The sequence below is a fragment of the Trematomus bernacchii genome, unplaced genomic scaffold (assembly GCF_902827165.1).
Source record: "Trematomus bernacchii unplaced genomic scaffold, fTreBer1.1, whole genome shotgun sequence".
Taxonomy (NCBI): domain Eukaryota; kingdom Metazoa; phylum Chordata; class Actinopteri; order Perciformes; family Nototheniidae; genus Trematomus; species Trematomus bernacchii.
Window position 1 is genome coordinate 14,340,968 of NW_022988050.1, and position 22,859 is coordinate 14,363,826.

Here is a 22,859-nt window from a genome sequence, read left to right on the forward strand (position 1 = left end):
GTAAAGTTTGAATCCAATAACCAGCATTTCTTTTTACATAAAAAGCTAATTAAACACTTTTTTTTTCATTTCATAAACTTTATTAAGCTAAAACAGTTGTTGGAAAAATACCCTGTAAATAAATAGTGCAAACAATGACACTGAGTAGTTCAGTGATTCAACACAAAACAGCATGGGCTTATGATAAGAAGGCTACAAGTACAAAAGCGGATGAAAAAACATTTTTAAATGTTTCTCAGAATCCCATTCAGCATTAATCATTGCACAGACACATACCCTGTAAACCTCACAAAGTCCACATGCCCTTTTCACAGTTTTTCTGGAATGGTGCGACTGAGGGAGAGAAGTGGAAAACTCCTCAGGCCTTTACAGTCATATAGTTTTTTTTAAAGTCACATCATGGTTTACTGTCTTTCCCTTTCCCCTTTGGAGAGGTTTCACTGCCAGAAAGTGTCTCTACAGGTGCTGCTCTGCTGACCAAAACGCAGCCCAGCTTCTCGCGTTTTTTCTGCTTCATCCTGCGATTCTGAAACCAGATTTTCACCTGCGTCTCGTTGAGCTCCAGACTGGCGGCGACCTCCACCCTCCGTGGCCGAGTCAGGTATTTGTTGAAGTGGAACTCTTTCTCCAGCTCGGTCAGCTGCTTGGTGGTGAAGTTGGTGCGGATCACGTTGAGCTGGCCGGGAACCCCGAACTCCGACATGACAGCTGTGGAGAGAGATGGATGGATGAATGGATGATGGAGTGGAAAAACATGGAAATCATGACGCTGAGGCATAGATGTGAATGATACATGTGAGGATGAATAGAAAGATGAACGAAACATTAGTTGCCAAATACCTTTAAAGAACTATTTAGGTATTTATCAGTTAAATTGCGTGTTTACGCACTGTGAGTAGCCTACATTTTAGCTGAAAAACCATTGGGTCTCTAACTTCTAGCTCTAATTTTTCAAGTTGAACATACCTGTTTTAGGTGGATTCCTCTTCACTTTCATCCAGTCGAATGTTTTAGAAGCCTCCTCTACATGCTCCAAATCCTTCTCCCTGCTTTGGCTCGGTAACCTTGTGTAAACACTCTCTGGATACTCTGGCTGCCTCTGATCCCCGTTTCCAAAATGTAGATACTGGCCGCCTGTTACAACCCCAGGCCCACAACTGTCCCCGGTGTAAGGAGCCATGTTTGTTCCGAGAGGGGAAACCTGCGAGTGGATGAAGCTCCGGTCCTGCTCGGGCGCCAGGCCGTACTGGTGATGTCCGTACTCCAGAGGTGACCCATACATGGTGTTCCCAGACGGGGTTGCAAACTGCAGATCCAGGTTGACGTGTGCTGCCTGGTGGTGCAGAGGGAGGCTCGGGGGCTGGTGTGGCGCAGAAGGAGCAGGAACTAACCGGCCGTCCGGTGCGTAACTATCACTTGTTGCGCACGAGTTGGACGACATGTATCCATGGTTTAAATTGTGGTATCCGGCCTTGGCACTGAAAATATTCGCCCCCCTGTTACACACGGGGTAGTCTAAGTAGGAGTTCATCCTGGACTCTGCTTTGGCCTTTTGTTTGTTCACAACCGATCAAGACTGAGCAGTCATTAATCGCTGCTCCCTTTGCCCTAACCTTCTAGGTAGTATGTCAAAGCTGTAAAAGTGCCTTCCACCCTCATATCACCTTCCTGACACACCATGTGACCCGCGAAACGCCAATGGCGAAGGACCTACAGCACTCTGTCAAGTCTGCAGGCTCGTCCATCAAACGGCTCGCATTTACATGACAAATGCTTCAATCAAACTCGCTCATCCATCTGATAAGAACACAAACATCAGGACACATTTTCAGACTGAGTGTTACAGAAGCTCCAAATGACAGTTATTCTAATATGGATAAGTCTTCTAATGGCCTCCAAAGACAACAAAATAAAGCATTATGCATTATAATTAACTTGAAAATGCAAAAAATGTAAATAGACTGTTGATTTAACCAAAACTAAATGCCACTAAAGGCGTAATACGACATTTAAATTCTAAGTATGAATTTTTCAAATAAATATCTTTAACATTTTATTTTATTTTATGGCTAATATGCTGTTTCAACACATTTTGTATCTGTTGGGTACAAATTAAGCTTATTTTCTTTTAATTTTGGAAAGGACATTTCGACCTTAAAAACTCGCTGGGATTTTTTTCTAAACATACATATGGTCAAAAGGCGTTTTGGCTTATTACCATACATTTCTCCGGCCTCTCGTCAACAGGAATCCTGCAGACAGGCTCTGACTCAAAGGCAGTGCAGTGAATTCAGTGATCCATCATGCGCTCTTTTTACAGATTGACAGCCTGTGTGGCCCACTTTGCCCATAAAAGAACAAAAGACACATTTAAGAACCATACAGCCTTTTTTTCTGGCGTCTCTTTAAAGACACCAAGAGACTATAATGTAATATCTTCCAAAAAACCTATCGTGTCCACACTCACCCGTAAGTACCCTGTAATTAAATAAGAGTTAATGTTATGTTATAGACCTCAAGTGCTAATTATCTTTAAGAAAAAACTGTGAAAGTTGCCATTTATTCCAACACTTTGGTTGCTTTACAGTCGTCTTTTTGTATACTGGCTCTAAAATTAGTATTTACTTAGGAGACTTTGGTGTAATCTCAACAAATTGCGTATATTTATGTAGCTGAAATAACAGCCAACATTTAAATCAGGGCTGGATGTGTGAACAAAATATTTACAAAAAGCCCATGCGTAAACGTAACACAACATTTAATTAAAAATATAAATATAGCACATAAGCTACAACACAAATAAATAAGACTCATATTTAAAATAAATCGTCCAATAATACATATAAATAAATAAAAATACATGCGTCAGAACAGATCAGTGGATTATTTTATAAATTAAATGAAGAATGTTTTTGTGAAGAATTGAGGGCATGTGTCTGCTACAGATGAGTCAGTTTAGGAGCTTGCATGATTCTGTCCTGAGTGCATCTCTGTTGGAAATATGACCCGTTAATATCCTCATCTGGGTCTGTTGTGCGTGAGTCGGTGTGCGTGTCGTACTGCATGTTAAACTGCGGGCGGTGCGTAAAGCCTGGAGCGGGATATTTTGAGTATTCTTCCGGGTACGCCGGCTGGGCCTGGTGTTGTTGGGACTTGAGCTGAGGGGAGGCCGGCTGGTAATCCCCGCCCAGATGGACATAACCCAGGCTCGACAGAGTGGGGCTGCCCGGGGCGGAGGGGGAGGACGGGGGAGAGCAGGAGGAGGTGAGGCCCTGCACCCGCTCGTCCTTCTTCTGCTTCATCCTCCGGTTCTGGAACCAAATCTTGATCTGCCTCTCGTGCAGGTTGAGCAGGCTGGCCATCTCCACGCGCCGCGGTTTGCACAGGTAGCGGCTGAAGTGGAACTCCTTCTCCAACTCCACCAGTTGCGCGCTCGTGTACGCGGTGCGCGTCCTCTTGGAGGCCGGGGGCGCGCCTGGACACTTCTCTTCGACGCTGGTGCACTCTGTGGAGACAGGAAAATAAATGTTGAACTGGTTGTAATGACGAAGAGGTTTGTTTTTCTCTTTTATTTTATTAATGATTTCCAGATCATTCTCAGTTTTTTTCTTTGCCTGCAGTCACTCAGTCTGCTCCTTATTTACTGTCAGTTTGCTGTTGTGTTACTCGACTCTGTTGTTCAAAAAGCATGCATGATTCATCAGGTTAAATAAATAATAAGACAAAAAACATACAAATCCACAATCACAGGGTGAGAAAGAAAGGTAAATGATAGCCAGAAACCAAACAAAGATCAGGTAGGCCACACAAGGTTGTTTACAAGGGACAGAGGTTGTGGTGTAGCTACACAAAGATTTGGTGTGTATTGTTGCTAAGATTAGTCGACTAATCGATTAGTTGTTTATAATATTTTAATTTAAAAAATGCTGTTGTCACCCTCCCAGATTTCCCACTTTTCCTTGTTTTATATTACCTTAAAGTGAATATTTTGGGTTTATAGACCGACAAAATAAGACATCTAAAGACACCATCTTGGACTTGAAACCTGAAACTGGGATAGACATTAATCTTTTGTTTCTGCCATTTTACAGACCAAACGATTAATCCTTGATCTGGACATTAATTTCCAGATAAATCGATAGTAAAAATAATTGTTACTTGCAGCCATAAGATGACAGGATAGGTATTTCAAAAATGGTGAGCAATGGATCATTAGCTGACGAAAGTGGTAAGGGGTGGATATTGGACAGATTTTTCATTTTTATTTGAATCTAAATTTAGATTAGCAGATTGTAAAGGCCTCCATCACCAGCCTGCTTTAAAGGGACTGATTATTATTCCGCCTTATATAAAGTAAATGATATTGATTAAGAGAATGTGAGCTACATATTTTTTCTTTAACCCCAATTTTTAATTAGTTTTACTGTGCCCTTTAATTTTTCATTATTTCATACAGTTCAGTTTTTTCTGTTTTGCTTAATAAATGGGGTGAATGAATATGTGGTTAGGATTCTGATTAATATAATGTAAGCTTAATAACTAAACTAATGTGTTTGTCCTCGACTGTAGCTTCATTAATAGGCACCTGACCTTTTGAACCTGAAGAGGAGAAAATATAAATTAATTTCCCCCATTAAATGTATGAGAGCTCGTTAAAGGGACATAAATGAAAAGGCCTCATTTGGAAACAACTGCTGTCTCTTCTTCCACTCATACAGACCTGCGATTCTCCTGTCGTGTTTCTGATTGGAGGGTCTGGACTCTTTCATCCAGGGGAAAATCTTTTTGCTCACAGGAAACTTTTGCAGTTTGGATCTTCTGCGCTCAAACGTCTCCACTTGCGCCAGTTGTTGTTTTTGTTGTTGTTGTGCGGCTGTGCACCCGAACCCGCCGACAGCCTCCAGAGACTCGCTGAAGAAGAGGTCGTCTTGATGCTGCTGGATGTTTTGTGTCGCACTGCCTTTCTGCATTTTTCCATTAAATGTGCACCGGGGCCCCCTTTGACCTTCTGACGCAGCGCTGGCAGCCAAATGTCACATGGCAGGTTTCCAGAGAGCCCTGCAGCTTCTGGCTTGAGAGGATCCAGAAAAAAGACGGAGAGAAAATCAGGGAGGAGACCACATGATCCATCTTATCAACTCAATAGTAGGCTGACATGAATAGCGAGCCTTCCCTGGCCTGAGAGGCAAATTAAATAAGAGTTTGGTGAAAATACACCCTGAGAAAAAACACCAATAGGAAAGTCTAGTACAATTTGTAAAGAAATTAAACATTGTCTTTATATTTCCCCCCTAACACTAATTCAGAATGCACTGGCCTCCAGTTTTCCTTAATGTTTGTATTGTGTTGTAATGCAGATCAAATAAGCCAAAAAATTAAGATTTCAGTTTATTAAAACGAGATTAGTTTTGGGGATTTTTGTTTATCTTTTAAAATGGTGGAGATATGAAGGGTACCAAAAACAAATAGCACACATGAATGCTAATTAGTCTGAGGATAAAAACACAGACATAAATAGGCCCACCAAAATAAATTATATTCTATTATAAATTCGTAAAATATTAGTTTTACTAGTTTGTATATTGTAATATATATGTTTGTGTTTTCTCAAATTAGATTAGATGAGAATAAATAAATAACAACCTTTATCATCTTAATGCATGATCCTGTCAGTAAGTATTTTTTAAAGGGACATTTTTTTAAAGATCTTATCACAATCTACTAAAAATCTCATCCATCTCCATCAAACACAAAATAATACAGACGTCCATTGTGCGCCGTGTTCAGCCGTGTTTCTGCGCCAAAACGCGAAATAAAGGAACAAAACACATCTGATTCGAAATCTTAATTAAACGCAATTCAACACAACATAATTACTAATAAGCAGGAGTTTCGGTGGCTGCGACAGAGGCACTGAGAGAGAATAAAGTCTGGAGGCATGCAGCTTTATGAACTCTGGGTGAACCGCGGCTTGGAGTCAGGCTCGTAAATCATAAAGACACATAACCCAGTCCGCGGCACAACACCCGGCTGCCTTACCTCCACAACCTACATTCATCCGGCACTGAAACAATGCTCCCCGCAAACAAACACACACCAGCTTCCTCTCTCTCTCACCTTTCTTTCCTTTTTCCTTGGATAACCTCCCCAGATTAGAATAATCCTGCAGAGAAAGCAGCGGCTCTCTGCTCGCATTAGATGATGATGATGTGGCTTTGCATGCCAGTGGGGTGAAGCAGAGTGGACAGTGTTCCTGCAGCTCACACCGCCCTGCATAGCACACAATGTCAGCCTGTGTGTGTGGGAGTGTGTGTGTGTGTGTGTGTGTGTGTGTGTGTGTGTGTGTGTGTGTGTGTGTGTGTGTGTGTGTGTGTGTGTGTGTGTGTGTGTGTGTGTGTGTGTGTGTGTGTGTGTGTGTGTGTGTGTGCGGGGGAGAAAAACCTTTCTGCTGATCATGCAAGCTCATATATGGAAATAGCATGACTGTAATAAAGAGACGCTTTTCTATATGGTGAAATGGCAATTATAGCAAGGTGGCCAAAAAAGGCTGAATATGTTTGCCTTTAAAGCGCATTTTAAGTAGATTTAGATAAAAAAATGCCTCCCACTATCTTTAAAAACCTGCTATATTAAGTTGTATTTTCCCAGTTATGTGAACACACAAACATCTCTATTTTCGTCCTGGGAACTCGTCCAGAGCTGTTATAATAAATTCAAACATCCCCTTTAGGAGCGATGCCAGCAGATGCAATAAATTACTCCGGCAAAGAAAAGCGATCAGTATTTAGTCTGGATTTTTTTTTTTTTTTATTACACATACAAAGTGCATTACGTCTCCTTTGTGTAATGAGATTTTTTTTGTTTTTCTAATTTAAATGAGTGAGTCATTTTGAAGCAGTGAAGGGGAGACAGACAGTGGTCAGCAGCAGCGTCCATTAAAAAGCTGGTTCTGTAATGAGGCCTTGGTTTGTTTTACACGGTGACCATCAGACTGCTGCAGAGCATCGATCTGTCGGAGCTTTGATGTCTCATCTTCATGTTTTGCTCGATCGCTTGGATTGGCTCTGAAAGGTAATATTTAACTGAGTGGCGTTAATTAATGCTAATGACCATCTTTGATCTGTGAGCCGTGCACACAGAAACATTTGAATATAGAGTGACCAGATCTATTTCAAAGTTGTACACGAGCTCCATGCTGCAGCTGCACCATGAGATCTAACTTTTAAAACAAATGATTAAAATATCTCAATGCCACTTTATTAGCCTATACATGGCCAGTGGTGTACACTAAGTATTTATGTACACTTGAGGTACTTTTACTTTACTTGAGTATTTCCATTTCCTGTTACTGTATTCTTATACTCCATTACAATTCAGATGCAAGTATTATACTTTTTACTACACTATCTATTGGACGGATTACCCTTAACATTAAAAATAAACATGTGATATATGATATTATGCAGTCCTATAATACTAATGACATACATAGTATCTCAAATTGGCTCCAAAAAGATAAACATGATGTTAACATTGATGTAATACTGATTATAGTTCAAAAATGTGTCTGAATGTGTCCATTCTGCACATTGAGTTGTTTTACTTTTAGTACTTTAGCTACACTTTAAGTAATATTTTGAATCAGGTCTGTTTTTGTGGAGTATTTGTACACTGTGCCCTTTGACTTCTTGCATAACTAATGCAAATAATCCAATACAAAAATCCTACAATATATTATTTCCTTTATCTAAAGCTATCAGTCACATATTGTAGGTTATGATTGGAGTAAACAGCAATGACAACTGAGCTTCCTGGTGATGAAGGCCATGAAACGTAACGGAAAGCTCTGGAAATGTAGATTTATTAATCACCTTTATGGAGGGTGTAGTGCTGATAAGTTATGTCCTAACAAATCAATGCATCTTAATGAAAACGCAGTGTAGGTGTACATAATAATCTGACATGCACTGGTAGAATGTATCAATAACAACAACTACAGTGTGCCACTTTGACTTACTTTTAATGTACTTGAGTATTTCCATCTTACGCTATACTTCTACTCCACTACAGTTCAGTTTGAATGACATTTTCATTTATTGTTACAGATTAGTTTTTAGAATTAAAAACAAATAATGGCCTATATGATATTATGCAGTACTACATCTAACCAGTAGTATCTCAAATTGGCTCCACAATGATTAACTGCGACATTAAAATGTATTTGTTGGTGGGATTTGTTGTTGGTAATATAATATAATATAAATCTGCAGAACAAATACTTTTACTCATGATATTGTAGGAACATTTAGCTGACTATGCTGACTAGTGGTGGACTGTAAGTAAATGTACTCAAGTACTGTATACAATTTTAAGCTGCTTGCGAGTATTTTGTAGTTTCTGCTATAGATTTCTATTTCTATTGTATTGTGTATTTCTACTCGAATATATTTACTTGTTCTCTTATAAATCAAAGTTCACCTTTACCAGCTGCAACATTAAATCAATAAACACATTAATGAATTACAAGCTAATAATACAACATATATAACAAAAGGCTCCAAGAATGTACTTTTTCTAGTACTATTACTCTTGGTATATTTGCATGCTAGTATTTTGGTACTTTTACTTGAGTAACATTTGAAATGCTAAAGTAACCCCTTCCACACGTACATGTGCCATAAATCTCTCCGATAGGCTAAAAGAGCCATGTGAATACAAAGAAAATCAGCATTAAGTGCGGAGTCTTAAAACTGTCTAAATGGTGCAGTGATGTATGGGGCAGCGGAGGAGAAGATGCAGACTGATATGATAAGTCAGTGTACAGTATAAATATAAATTCATGTTGGATCCCTGCGGCCTGCAGCGGCTGACAGTTATTATTCAGATATGACAACATCCCTGAGCTGCACTTTACATCCCATCTTCATCACCCCGGCGAGCTCCACACTCTTCAGCCTGCCTGTCTAGTCTGTGATGGACACGTACACCCCCCCCCTCGTCCTCGCCCCACACCCACACCCCCCCCCCCCCCCCCCCCACTATACCTCCTCCACCCTCACCCAGCCTTTCAGTGTGCAGGCCTGCTGACAAAGCTCTTGTCAATTAGCTGCAGGAACCACGTGTCCACAAGGAGGATTTATGCCTCTGAATTCATTCACGGACAGTTGAATCAACAGTAGGAGCAGCGTCCCACAGCTCAACAACACAGCAAATAAATATATGAATACATTATATATTCAAAAAGACACTCTAGACTTTAAACAAATATGGGTTTAATGGGCAAAAAAAGTTACATTTAAAAGTTATTTTGCAAAATCAAAGTCATAAATAAACTACATTTTAAGGTAGCTTTAATGTGAGGCCTTTACAACACTACTTTATTTAGCAATTATAAGCATTGGTTTAGTAAAAAACTTGAATATCTGCTTTATAACAAATGATTTATCAGCAGATGTAATTGTTTATTTAAGAATACTGTATGTCATCAACTGTAAGTGTATAAACATAATGAATGATAATATATGCACAGTTGTAATACTAGTTATAATAATATATCAATACTGTTAATTATTAACACTTCATTGAGTTATACATGCTTACAGTAAAGCGTGACCTACATCCACCTAAGTGATTATTCCCTCTCGAGTCCCACACACACACACACACACACACACACACACACACACACACACACACACACACACACACACACACACACACACACACACACACACACACACACACACACACACACACACACACACACACACACACACACACACACACACACACACACACACACACACACACACACACACACACACACACACACACACACACACACACACACAGCTAATTAAACATATATAATTCAAAGAACGTACTTTTCTCTTTGGATCTCATCTTCTCAGATTCTCCGTCCTGTGTGTTGGCTTGGAGCAGTTTGTTGGGGTCCTCCTCACATTTCCCTGGAAAACTAAAACTCCTCCTCGACCATACAGGCGGTGCAGGCAGTGAAAAGAAGATAAATGATGTGCCGAACAATGGCCCACATTCAAGGGCCCGTCCTGCAACTCTCACAGATGTCATATTCTCCAGCAATGTGCAGCTAGAAGAGAAAAAAATAAAATGACTCAACATTTTGTATGGACTCTGGTGAGGGGCCTGCAGGACTCCAGGCACAAAAACAGCACACATTTCCCACCACGTCTAACATGCCATACAGTGGTTATTGCCAACATTAAATAGCATTTCCTTTGTCTTTAAATTATGATTATGTTCCACTCGAGGTGAAGTGTCATCACCTACATACTCCCCAAGAAGCGAATTTGTGGCTGCTGCTATTTTTACACAAATTCGGATCTACAGGGTATATATAGGTGACAGGTGGTCAGCACATGGAGCTGCAGCTTCTTGTTACACATTTCATATCACACATTTGAAAACAGCACACTCGATTCAAGGAATTTAGAGCTTTTAAATGTCATCTTATCTCTCTCAACTTTAACAAGACAGCCCTTATAAAGAGTTTATAACATACTATTAACAGCTTTATTAATGGTTAGTTAAACATTTATGTGTCATAAGAAGAGTAGAAACATTTTGTGTTTCCAGTTTTTGAAAAAAGTAGTGGTGGTTATCCTTCTCAATTTGGTTATAATAATAAGCTCATGGGGTTATGACTGCCTAATAAGCCATACATCTGTCATTATGAATGTTAATACAATCATTAATACGTTTTTTCTTTTTTAAATCAAGCTTGCATTTATAAATGTTAATAAGTCCTCAATAAAGGGGTTTATTAAATTAAGTCTGCATTTAATAATGAGGTACAATGATTAATTTCTGCAGTAATAAATGTTATTAAGTCTAAATAAAAGGTAACAATCCACCAAATATGAGGTTCACCACCTAAAATGTTTTTATTTATGGCCTTTAGCAAATCTTAAGAATACTCATAATCATGATTTATTACCCATTAAATACGTTTTTGTTGACAGCTTTTTGGTGATAGTTATTAAAAACATGTTAATATCCCATATCTCAGTATGTTAGGGGTTTAGGGTCTTTAACCTTGTTGGTCATATAAACTGAGTGTTGTCTCCCGTTAGGCTCACAGTGCAGGAGGAAATACTCAGATCCTTTACTCAAGCAAATCATGTCGAAATATATTAAAGTATTGCATTCCAAATCTTAAGTAATGATTTTCAACAAAAGAAATACTCCAGTATTCCACAGAGAAATGTACCAGGGATATAAAGACATGACACATACTAGTTTCCTTGCAGCATGTTAATGTTGGAGCTGCTCAATGGAGCTGGTTGTAATACCTTTTATCCAGTGGTTCTCAACCTAGGGGTCGGGCCCCTCCAAAGGGTCACCAGATAAATCTGAGGGGTCATGAGAAGTTGAACTGATGAGGAAGAAGAAAAAACAAGTGCTGTTACACAAATGTGTATTTATATTCTGTACATTTATATGAAATGTTACATTACCTGACCTAGCTTGAACAGTTATTAAGTTGGAAGGGGACTGCTAACACCATACACATTTTTTAACTGGTCTTAAACCAAAAAAAGATAGGAACCACTGGTTTATTTGTTTACATTGCACTTGAAATAGATCCTCTTTTCAAGAGTAAAATCAGGTGGGGAAATTCTCAAGAAAAAATAACCAACACTTGTTACACAGCTTCTTTCCAGGATAATAAAGTGAGGGAAAAACAGTTTAAGTGAACAAATTACATCCGTGCACTCTATATAATAATAAGTGCAACAAAATAAGAGAACTAAATATATTTATATTTGTTAAAAAAGCCTCATCTAAGACATACTATGATACAAAATACTGTTTTCTTCATCCACATCTTTCTGTGCCCTGGAACTCTATTCTAGAGTCGCCTAAAAGAGAAAACACAAATCAATAGCTCAGGTATGATTGTTTACATATCATTATGAGGCTGAACTACCCAAACAAAGAGACAAGGAAAAAATAGGTTCCATTCTCAGCTCAAAGAGTGCAGGATTAAAGGTTAGTAATAAAGAGATGATGACTGCTGAACAGGCTCACACTGGTGTTTCTGTGTTGTGCTCTGTAACCTCCATGGCTCTAATGATAGCAGCCTGAGCAGAGAAACCCATCCATCATCCGCCTGCTCGGTCTGAGGCGCCCTCTGCTGGCACAACCCCTGCACTGCACCTGCACACAGCTCGCTGCACTGCCAGATGTTCGGCATCCATGACACGAGAAACTGGCCTCACAAAATAAACAACCAAGGTGACATTTGTCTCTAGCGAATTCCATTATTATGATTTAATGAATGCATTCATTTCCACGTGAGAAGTAGTCCATTAAAAAAATGTTATTGGCAATAAGTTATTTTATGTAAAAAGAAAAAAACACATTATTTCTCCATTATATTTATTTTTATATAACTGATTTTGAAATGTATTGTTTACACTAATTGAGTTGAAACAGAAGCTGCATTAGTAAACAGTGATAACACATATTTTATATTATAGACAGAACCCATAAGCGATTTAAAATAGTGTTTGTGATGCATTATGGTGCCTTTTTATTTACTATAATAGTAAATAAGTAATTTAATATGTATAATAAATAATAGGACAACATACAGTAGGCTATATGCACCACTTTTTATTCATGTGTTCAAACTATAAATAAAGTCAGAGCAGACAAAAAATAAATTCTGGTAATTTTACGCATTGTGTTTGCAGTGATTTTCACCCAAAACCACAGTCTCTATAATTTTAAATATAACAGGAATTTAAAAAAAGATTGAAGTACATTATCTTTTGTGCAAAACACAGGCTTTTTCCATCTCGGTGGTGACAGTGCAAAGTGTGGCAGCAGAGCTTCCTGCAGTCCGTCTACTGACCCAGCGATGATCCCCGCCGCCATGAATTATGCATGAGATCCGGCTACAGATTACCCCTATCAATATGCAATACTCATTACGCTGGTTAAATTGCCACTTAATAGTTATGAATATGTGGAAAATGTCTGGGACCCATATAGCCCACCACTGGTTTTTAACTTTTTTTAATTTTTTACATGAAATGAGTTTGCACAAGTTTCACACAACCTTTCATTTCCTGGAGATAATATCATTAGTTTTTATTAGTCAAATGCATATAAGCACACACATGGCCTGCATGGAGATTTCTTTATGTTAAATCAGTGAAGCTTGTGTCCAGCTCTGGGGTGTCCGAGACTTCACCTTTGGCCGCTCGGTGACTCGACACTTCGGGATAAATCACTGCTGGGACTCGCTCAAGTTCGCTGCGTGTCAGCTGCATAAAAGCCAACAGTTTCAGCCTTAAATACAAATTATTAGATTCTTTTTTTTCTGCAGAACATTTTGTGTTTTGGAATGTAATGGTGTGTTCCATTATTTATTTTAAACAAGAAACTTTAAAGTTGGATATTGCTTAACACAAAAGAGGCCTTTAAAGCCTTTGTTTCCAAACATTTTCCAATAAGTTTGTTGAAAATATTGGAATTGTCAAATAATGTTTGCTCTTCTTCGTGTAGATGTGTTGAAGAAATCAGGATTTATTTTTTTTCCTAATAGTTTCAGATTTTTTTTATTTTAAATTAAGAGATATTTAACACACTTCTAAATACAATTCTAGCAGCCACAATATTTGTATAGTATTATTTCCCAAGTTTTTCCAGCAGCCTAAACTACCTAAACACAACTGGACACTTCCTCCCCTGTCCAGCCTTTCCAGTCCCATCCATGCAGTTAAGCCGTCACTTTCATTCACGGTTGTGAATTATATAGTACATTGTCTACTCCCCAAAACCATAAAACCAACTTTATGGACCTCACGTGACTTTTCACAGTCTGTAAGTAATATAGGTCTATACAATCTTTGGTAAGGGGGATTTTTACCAACTTCAGCCTGGCCTATATACCTGTAAGCCAAAGCTTTTTGGGGATTTTATCAGCAGCATATTCCCCACATGGCACACACGCATCTCGCTGCAGAAGAGTCAGAGGAGGTAAGTTTGAAAAAAGTTAGATATTTATGTTTTTGCGTCACTTTGTGTGTGCTACAAAGAGACAAAATCTCGTCTAAAATGTGTATTGTTCGTGTGACACTTTTATAATTCTCACAAGTTAACCATTAAGTTAAATTCGGGTCAGAAAAAGTTGTTACGCAGCTGCTTAAAAAACTAAAAATGGCGTGACTTACATGTGTTTTTATTCTAATTGATAATAAAGTCTAGACAAGCAATTTGAATTGAGAAACTTTTATTTCCAAGCGCTATGAGTTCACTTACAAATACAAAAAGCTTATTGGCGAAAAAAGCTTACATCACTTGCCTATCCACAGAATAACCCTTTGCACAAAAAAATGATCACATTGACAGGTTGAATACATTTGCATTGCTCAATAATTATCCTAAACAATAATAATAATAATAACAACAATAAGAGTTGCACAAAATATTCCTAAAGCTACACAATTGGCTTGAATGGATGTTGGCCACAAGATCAAAAATAGCAGTAAAACTTACACTAAAGCGCTTTGAATGGCCCCGGAATACATTAGGTTTACATTCAATGAAGAGCAGCATATGGTTTGGAAACTTTTTTTTTTTGTTGAACTGTACAATGAATTTACTCCTGTTAGACCGTCAAGAAGTCACAATAAAGAGCTCAAGTTGAAACACCTTCAAGAAAGAGTGAGGAGGGAGGGAATGATAGATAGAAAGAGAGACAGAGAGACAATTAATACCCCCAATAATATTTACATCTTATTTTCCACATCTAAGCTATATCATAGTACAACAACAGAACTAAAAATGGCATTTTTTAAAGACCACAGGATACTTATTTTTCTATCACAATAGCATGCTGAAAGGTGCTGCACTTCCAAATAGCTTTACAGTACTCATGGATTCTTTTTTTAATCATTTCTTTTTTCTGAATTATTATTATTATAATTATTTTTTGTTTTACCTTCCCCCCCAAAAAGTTATTCAGTTGTGGAAGGCGCTGCCTCCTGTCACCAGACTCATGCTTTTCAGTTTATTGTCCTTCTTCCACTTCATCCTGCGGTTCTGAAACCAGATTTTGATCTGTCTTTCGGAAAGACACAGGGCGTGGGCTATCTCTATCCTCCGCCGCCTGGTTAGGTACCTATTGAAGTGAAACTCTTTCTCCAGCTCTAGCGTCTGGTACCGGGTGTACGCGGTTCGGGCCCTTTTCCCATCCGGTCCAGTCATATCTACAATTTTTACAGAAAAGCCACACAGTTAGCAACTGCACTGCAACAACAACAGAGGGTCTTTAAATGTGGCTTCACCATGAGGATGCACAGAGGGGTCACAAGATGGGATGATGCAGAGGAAGCATGCAACCAACACGACACATTACACACTTAACTGTGCATTTCTTATGTCAAAAGAGCCAGCCTGCACACATTTGAACATCCTCTCTCATACCTGCACCTCCGTGTTACAAATACTGTCCTTTTCTCAATCATCCACACCAACCAGCTCACTCATGCAACACTTGACAGATTTACGATCAGCGTGACAACCTTCCAAACTAAATATTATTTAGAGGCAGTAAAAAATTACCATGGTTTATGTGCAGTTTCCTCATCCAGGGGAATATTTGTGGCGATTGGCAATCATTTGACGTGGGAGTGGAAGAGGTGGCGTTGGGGTCCTGGTGCTGCTGCGCCCGAGGAGCCGAGGTGGAGCCGCCGCTGCTGTGCGCGCCCTCCTCGGTCTCAGAAGCGACCGTGGCGTCCTCTATCTCCGTGAAATGAGCGTTGTTGTTTTTGTTGAGGTTGTTACCGCTGGAGGTCGAGCTCCGGTCAGATGGAGGAGAGGGGCTTTTTAGTTCCAGCTGCTCCTGGCTGACCGTGGCGCACGACGGCGGCACCGGATCTGGAGACGAGAGCGAGCAGTTGGGAGTCTGTCTGTAGCGGGCGTCCGGCTCGAATCCCCGGGCATCCTCTCTCACCGCCCCGAAGTGGCCGCCGTTGTTGGTGCGGTTCACGGTTAGGTCCATGCCATTGTAGTTGTAGCCGAAAGACCCGGAGTGCATGGTGCCAGGGTCTCTGAAGGAGCCGTTCACAGCGCCGTTAGTCCCATAATTTAGTAACTGATAGTCGGAGCCATTTGGATAGCGCCCTGAGAACGAGTTTACAAAGTAAGAGCTCATTTGCTTGGATTTTTAAAGCCTCGATTTGTAGATCTTTGTCGCTATAATCCTGTGTGCTTGCACGATTTATGGATGCAATCATGAATTATAAGCAATGAAGCCCTACTGTACTTTGCCAGGTATGCGGCCAAATATGGGAGAGCGTTCGGGAATCACGTGCCTTTGTTGACCAGTCGTAAATCCTCACTGATGACTTCAAGAGGTAATTCATGCTCCATGGTTACAAATGATGACGAAATAATGGTCGTTAGGCTCCAGTCAATGGTGCCTCCCCGCTGCGCCCCGAGAGCCGCGCAGGCAGAGAGCGCCATCTTGCGGACAGAGGAGGTATCACTCCGCCGGGACGCGCTGTCAGGCCCTAAAGTCATCCATCATTTATGTAACGCGCTCATAATATAGGCCACAAAAGGCTCAGGTAACACATAACAAAGACTTATCAGCCACACGGCCGTAGAGAGTGTCAAACTGGAAATTATTATAATCTTTACGCAGGTTTTATGTGTACATATGGGCTTATTTTATAGCTTATTGTGACTACAGGAGCAGTTAAGCGCCCTATAATAACAATGCCATGCCTTTCTAGTTATGATAATAACAATAAGTGTCGTTTTCCTTGTGTATAAATGACGCCACAAGATTTTCCAATATACATCAAAAAGCCTTTATTTCTATGTACAATTTTCTAAACAAAATATTGCACACAATATCCAGATGTGCATTGAACACAAGGTGAACGACAATAAATAACATGTAACATTTTTTTGTATCTGTACAAATGTTAAGTGTTGATGGCACAGCTGTAAACAACAAGACTATTATTATTATTAGAAGTATTATTATTATTATAGGACAACTAACACCACAAGATGTACAATGAAGGACCAAAGCTTCTTTTAATGTCATAAAAATAATAATAAAACGCAGTAGGCCTACGATAATGAGGTAACAACATTGTCAAAAACTAAAACACTAAAAAAGTATTTACATTTTGGCGGGTTTTGCATAGTCCCCTAAATAAACACACGAGCACAAGGACAAACAGAGGAGGACCTGATGGGAACCTAATGCAGACATTATCACCGTGCAGAAACTGAAATACAGTCTATCACCCTACACGTCTCTAACATGGGATTTGCAGCACTTTATCTACAAAGAAATACATTTTTATTTTTAGGAGGGTGTCATTTAGCTCTTCTTCTCCGCCTGTTCCTCCTCCTCGGGTGTCTTTGAGGGGTTCAGGAGTTTGTTCTCCTTTTTCCACTTCATCCTGCGGTTCTGAAACCAGATTTTGATCTGTCTCTCCGTCAGACACAGGGCGTGGGAGATCTCTATCCGGCGCCTCCTGGTCAGGTAGCGGTTAAAGTGGAACTCCTTCTCCAGCTCCAGAGTCTGGTAGCGGGTGTAGGTCTGTCGGCCCCTGCGGCCACTGTTGCCAAATGGACCTGGAAGAAAAAAAGAATGGAATAAAATCATGAATTAATTATTAAACGTCTGCTTTACGTGAATTTCGAAAATAGGAGAGACATCTACCTGAGAATGCTGAAATCTGTAGTGGTGTGTCTGAAAGAATACAATAAAGTGGTATTTCAGATATTTGGTGTATTTCAACTCAAAACAACAGGCTTTTAACATTGAAATATAATAGTTTGTTGTGAAATTAGTGGGAAAATATAAAATAAATAATTAACTTTACTTTATTGTAGGATTTTTTTAAATGTTTTCCAAACAGCCCACTATATTTGACCAAGATCACATGATGTTACGCAGATAGAACTCAAAGGATTATATTCCTTTACACAAATTACACAAACTATATTTTAACTTAACACGTCTTAATAATACACATAAGACGCTTTATAGAGGCTTTAAAATGACATTTACACATTTTTTACTCTACAAAAAATAAAAAATATCCTAAATGATGTCATCACTATAAACTACTCTGGGTTGTAGCCTTTATTGTGTGAACTGCGTTGTGCGTAAAAGTGCCCTGATGGTGTATTTTCTCCCTTACTGCAGCAGTGTATTGTTCTATAAGATTACAGTAAGGATGTACAGTCAGAGTGAAACTGCGCAGTGAGGAACAACACGCATAAAACGTCACGTTTTATTTTTTAGATGTACTCTTAATTTTTGTATTGGACATTTAATCGCTGCTAGAAGTGTTTCTGCGATATTTAGTATCCCTCTAAAAATGAAAAAAGGCCCATTCCGAAGATGCCATGTGACACTTAGCTTTAAGTTGGAGCTCCGCTGGTGTAGGCCAAGTCTGTGTGGACGTGCGTGTGTGTGCGCGTGCCGTAGTGTATGTATGTGATGATGATGTAGCAGCCAAAGCCCTGAAGGCGCACAAAGATCCGTGCGCAATCACAATAATATCACTTTGGGCTCAGTAATGGCGTAATTATTTGATGTTTCTAAGTTGATTACATATAGCGTGAGCTCGGAGCTCGCATACAGCTGACAGGTGACTGTGTGCGGCTCGGGATGCTCGCTCCATCACGCGGAGAGCTTTTACCTCCAGGCTGCGTGTCAACAACAGAGTTTGTACTCACCGGCGGAGCAGGCGTTCATCCTCTGCATCCACGGGTAGATGAGGGTGGAGGACTTGTCGTCGATGCTGCTGCCGCTCATGCTGACAGTGTGCTCCGCGCACTCCGCTTTGCGCTGCTCCTGCGTGACAAACAGCGGCTGGTCGTCGCGGTGACTCGAGAAAGCGCACGAGCCATCCGCGTCCTTGTAGAAAGTCCCGACCGGGTTGTAGTCGCAGGGCGCTCCGCCGCCGGCCCTCCCGTAGATGGCCGCGGCAGCTGCGCCCGTCTGCTGGTAGTAGGACGCCGGGTAAACCTTCTCCTGCATGTTGGCTGCTCCATATGTGGCCGCGTTGGAGTAGTGTCTTAACTGATCGGTGTATCCCGAGGAATATAACGGTATCTGACCCAGGAGAGAGTCCTGTCCTCCCGGCAGAGACACGGGAAAAGTTGAGTTAACAAAATAGGAACTCATTGGGTGGACAACGGGGTGTATATACTCCGGAGGAATATGATTTGTTGTCTTTTATAGTCCAAGTGGTTTTGCCATTACTTTATCCGAGATTTGGTTTTTGCTGAAAGGGGGGGTTGTGAGGTGCCACTGAATACAGAGGGGAAGTGTACCATCTGATCAACCGCTGGCCAATCACCGCCGTCTGTGTTTGCACTATTGCACCCATGGGGGGCTCTTGTTGCGCGCAGGGGTCCCCGGTGAATCGAAATGAAGCGCTCGAGCCTATCGGTCTTTACGCACGCTCACGCACACAGAGAAGCAGCTCATATAAATACACTTTAAAAAAACATGCTACATTTTGAACAATTAGTGGAATAACTTTTCGTTGTATGCAAATAAAGCCCAATAAAGCAGATGGACTCCCCTCTATTATAAACAAGCACGCGTGTAAAAACTCCCCCTTTCTCTCTTACACGCACACAAACACAATGCAAAAAAAAATTACTTTGCGCATTATTTCTATTTGCGCACAAATGACTGGCTCTCTCCTCCTCTTCCTCTAGCATTCACTTCCATCTTTTTAAATGATTTAATAACTAATAAACCAATCAAACACTGTATCCTTAAGGCAGCAGCCACATTCACAATAATCCGTGTGAATTAATCCAAATGATGCAACGACAAAAATAGTGCGTCAATAATGTTTGTTTTTTCACTCTTTAAAAAAAAGGTGTGAGCTCTTCCTGATTTCTGATTCAACACCAGCTGTGACTGAAGTCCACGCAGACGTGCAGAGGACACGAGGGAGGACACGCGCTTGCACACTGATCATCATCACCTTCATCATCATCATCATCATCATCTTCACCCACCGTGATCAAGTGGGAACTAGTTCCTCATTTATTTCTTAAACTGTGTGAGTATAAATGTGAGAATTCAGCCTGGATGATGATTAAGTTCCAATTAATAGATGTGTTTACAAATAGTTAAGAAAATCAATTAGTTACTTTAAGTGTATTATTATTCATATCATTTTTATTATGTTATTAACGTTACTTTTAGTAGCTGTTTACAATGGTATGCTCATTATTGATCAATTAAGTAATATTACTTGCTTAGTATTATTAATGACCTTCATATTTTGTGGTTCTTCTGCAGTTAAAGCCTTATTATGGGCTTCTTAATAAGAGTTTACAGTCCTTTCTTTAAAAACACATTTGTGAATTTGTTAAAGTTGTTATAATTTACATTTATGATTTTTTCCTAATTCATAAAGATAATTTCCTGCTTTTTACATAGCTTTAGCTTTGATAAAACACACCCTATTAAATAATACATAATTGAAAATAACGAAAAAAAGCACTGTGTTGCTGGAATAATGTGACTCTTTATTGTTTTTGCATTATTTTGAATTCATTAGGCAGAAAAATAAATATTTGATGCATATTAGCTCATTAACAATCCTGATTTTCACTCTGCTGTTGCTTTAGATGCAGAACGCTGCTGATGTTTGTTTTATTTTGATAATATCTATTTATAAATCATTTGGATTTTAATGTTTAAATTAAATGATATTATTATTTGGCTACAGTCAGTGAACGCCTCTCCACAGGCCGCAGCCTGACAGCTGCTGCAATTGGGCAAATAAACAAACAAACCCACTAATTATACAACTGCTCTGTCAGAAAGACACACATGCAGTCATATATTTCTACAGGATCACATGATGTTATATAAGCTCTCATTAAACTGCAGGATCGAACACGACAACACAGAGAAGGGCTGCAGAGGCGCCGGAAATCAGATTAAATGTTTAAAATGCTCATTATTGACTTTAACGTTCATGCAAAATGATAAATTGGCCTCAAAAGAGCAAATAGAAGTCCAAAATGATACGGTATTTAGATAAAAAGAGGCGAAACAGCTCGATTCGGCAGCGAAATATCCACATATGCACTTCTACCACTGTTTTTCAAAATATAGCAATAAAATAAGGCAATATAAAATGACATACAATAGGAGTAATTCTTCTAGGCGAGTAAAGCGTGGATAGATAAAGCAGATTTTTAAGAAAAGCGTGAATCGGCGGTATCATACAGGGCCTGTATGACCATCATCACCATCATCATCGCCACCATCATCATCAAAGTCAAGCCTGTCTGTTTTACAGAAGCCACTCCTGATTATATAACATTTTAAATCTTCAAAAGGCCTCACATTTGCAACATGCAGGTTTATTTTCCCACATTTTATCGCACAAATATCGCTCTGTGGCTCCAGCATGTAACGGGTTACACAGCCAGATCAGCAACTGGTTGTGAATACCACACAGCGTACGAAAGCACCGAAGAAGATTCTTTTGGATAATTGCCATTTCTTAAAGACTGATCTTCCCATTTGCAGTAATATAAACAGCAGGCCTACAGTGACAGTCCAGCCACAACAGAGCAGCAGCGGCGCACTTGTGTGGAGATAATCGCTGGCATATTAGAAACATGGTGCCCTTACCTTTGTTGATAATCCATCATTTCCAGTGTGGCTGCCACTCCGCGCAAAACTCCTCTCTCCTCCTCTGAAGTCTTTTTCCCCACAAATCCCCTACTTTGTTCAAGTGATTTCATGGAAATAATCCCACCATCCAGGGCTGTGATGATCCCTCATTTCCCCCGACCATATAGCTACACAAGTAGGCTACAGCCACATTAACATGGCGCACATAGCTCCTTCCGTCAATTTTTGGTAAAAATACGCACGTCTCACAACAAAACTGCGTACGCGTGTAGCATAAACAAAGAGCCAAGAAAAAGGTTGTGTTACTAGTGTTAAGTGAATGAGCGGTGGAAAACAGCAGCTGCAATATAACCTCATGGGAAATAAGTTCCCATTCTGCTGTCCACATGACCGCCAGCGACCAATCCCCGAGCCAGGCGCGTCGTAAACTTCCAAGGCAAAGTTGTAAATTTTCATAAACAGCAGCCGTTTTTGTGCTTCAGACATGCTTTCTCATCGCCATCTTTATTTTCTCCAAGGCCGGACATGTTAGGATTGGATGCAGGATTACAAGGGAAAGTGGAAATATGTGGAAATGTGAAGGTTTAAGAGAGGTGGAGATTTGTTCTGATGTGTTCCAGCTTCTGACTAAAAAGGTCTGTACAGCTTTGAATTCTCCTAAAATAACAACTGTAGTGATATCTGCTTTTTTAAAGACTTAAATCAGTATAATATACTATTTTGGCGTACATTTGCCAATATATTAAAGCTTATAAGGCCGCTTTCTTTACATTTGTTTCACCTTCATTACGAGAAGTGCGTCATTTTACGCCTCAAACTCAGATCTTATTTCCTGCTTGTTTAAAATGGTTTCAGGACAAAGCTATTTTTGCATTAAAGGCTATTGTGAAATCCCAAAATAGAAGATTTTCCTCCAGTCGCTGCAGAACAGTTTGAAATTGACCATTCAGGCCAAAAATGGAAATAGAGTTCGACTGATTGGAATCCTGAGGGGGATTTTAAGGTCACAAAAACTTGAGGCGGCACATTAGCCAACTTTTCTATCAAGATTATAAGGGCGAAATGAACAGAAGTCATGGAAAGCCAAATTAATTCTTTAAACGTAATTCTTTTTTTTTCTAGTCTTATTTCCGTTTTTGGATTGTTTGAAATGGCC

The 22,859-nt window shown here is 39.7% G+C and overlaps 4 protein-coding genes across 4 annotated transcripts; all 4 read right to left on the reverse strand.

Moving 5' to 3' along the window:
• Positions 1 to 397: 397 nt before the first annotated feature.
• Positions 398 to 5,130, reverse strand: hoxb1b (homeobox B1b). The gene is made up of 3 exons (XM_034119117.1): positions 5,122 to 5,130; positions 967 to 1,537; positions 398 to 708 (listed from the first exon to the last, which is right to left on the reverse strand). Exons 1-3 carry the CDS (start codon positions 5,128 to 5,130, stop codon positions 398 to 400), a joined length of 891 nt encoding a protein of 296 aa, XP_033975008.1.
• Positions 2,816 to 22,023, reverse strand: LOC117473519 (homeobox protein Hox-B3-like). Its single transcript, XM_034119119.1, has 6 exons — positions 21,701 to 22,023; positions 11,331 to 11,413; positions 9,885 to 10,108; positions 6,118 to 6,292; positions 4,721 to 5,067; positions 2,816 to 3,505 (listed from the first exon to the last, which is right to left on the reverse strand). Exons 5-6 carry the CDS (start codon positions 4,968 to 4,970, stop codon positions 2,940 to 2,942), a joined length of 816 nt encoding a protein of 271 aa, XP_033975010.1. The 5' UTR covers positions 4,971 to 5,067; positions 6,118 to 6,292; positions 9,885 to 10,108; positions 11,331 to 11,413; positions 21,701 to 22,023; the 3' UTR covers positions 2,816 to 2,939.
• Positions 14,301 to 16,207, reverse strand: hoxb5b (homeobox B5b). Its single transcript, XM_034119118.1, has 3 exons — positions 15,616 to 16,207; positions 14,993 to 15,260; positions 14,301 to 14,703 (listed from the first exon to the last, which is right to left on the reverse strand). The coding sequence occupies exons 1-2, from the start codon at positions 16,205 to 16,207 to the stop codon at positions 15,013 to 15,015; spliced, it is 840 nt and encodes a 279-aa protein (XP_033975009.1). The 3' UTR covers positions 14,301 to 14,703; positions 14,993 to 15,012.
• hoxb6b (homeobox B6b) lies at positions 16,874 to 19,213 on the reverse strand. Its single transcript, XM_034119120.1, has 2 exons — positions 18,763 to 19,213; positions 16,874 to 17,649 (listed from the first exon to the last, which is right to left on the reverse strand). Exons 1-2 carry the CDS (start codon positions 19,211 to 19,213, stop codon positions 17,393 to 17,395), a joined length of 708 nt encoding a protein of 235 aa, XP_033975011.1. The 3' UTR covers positions 16,874 to 17,392.
• Positions 22,024 to 22,859: the final 836 nt, after the last annotated feature.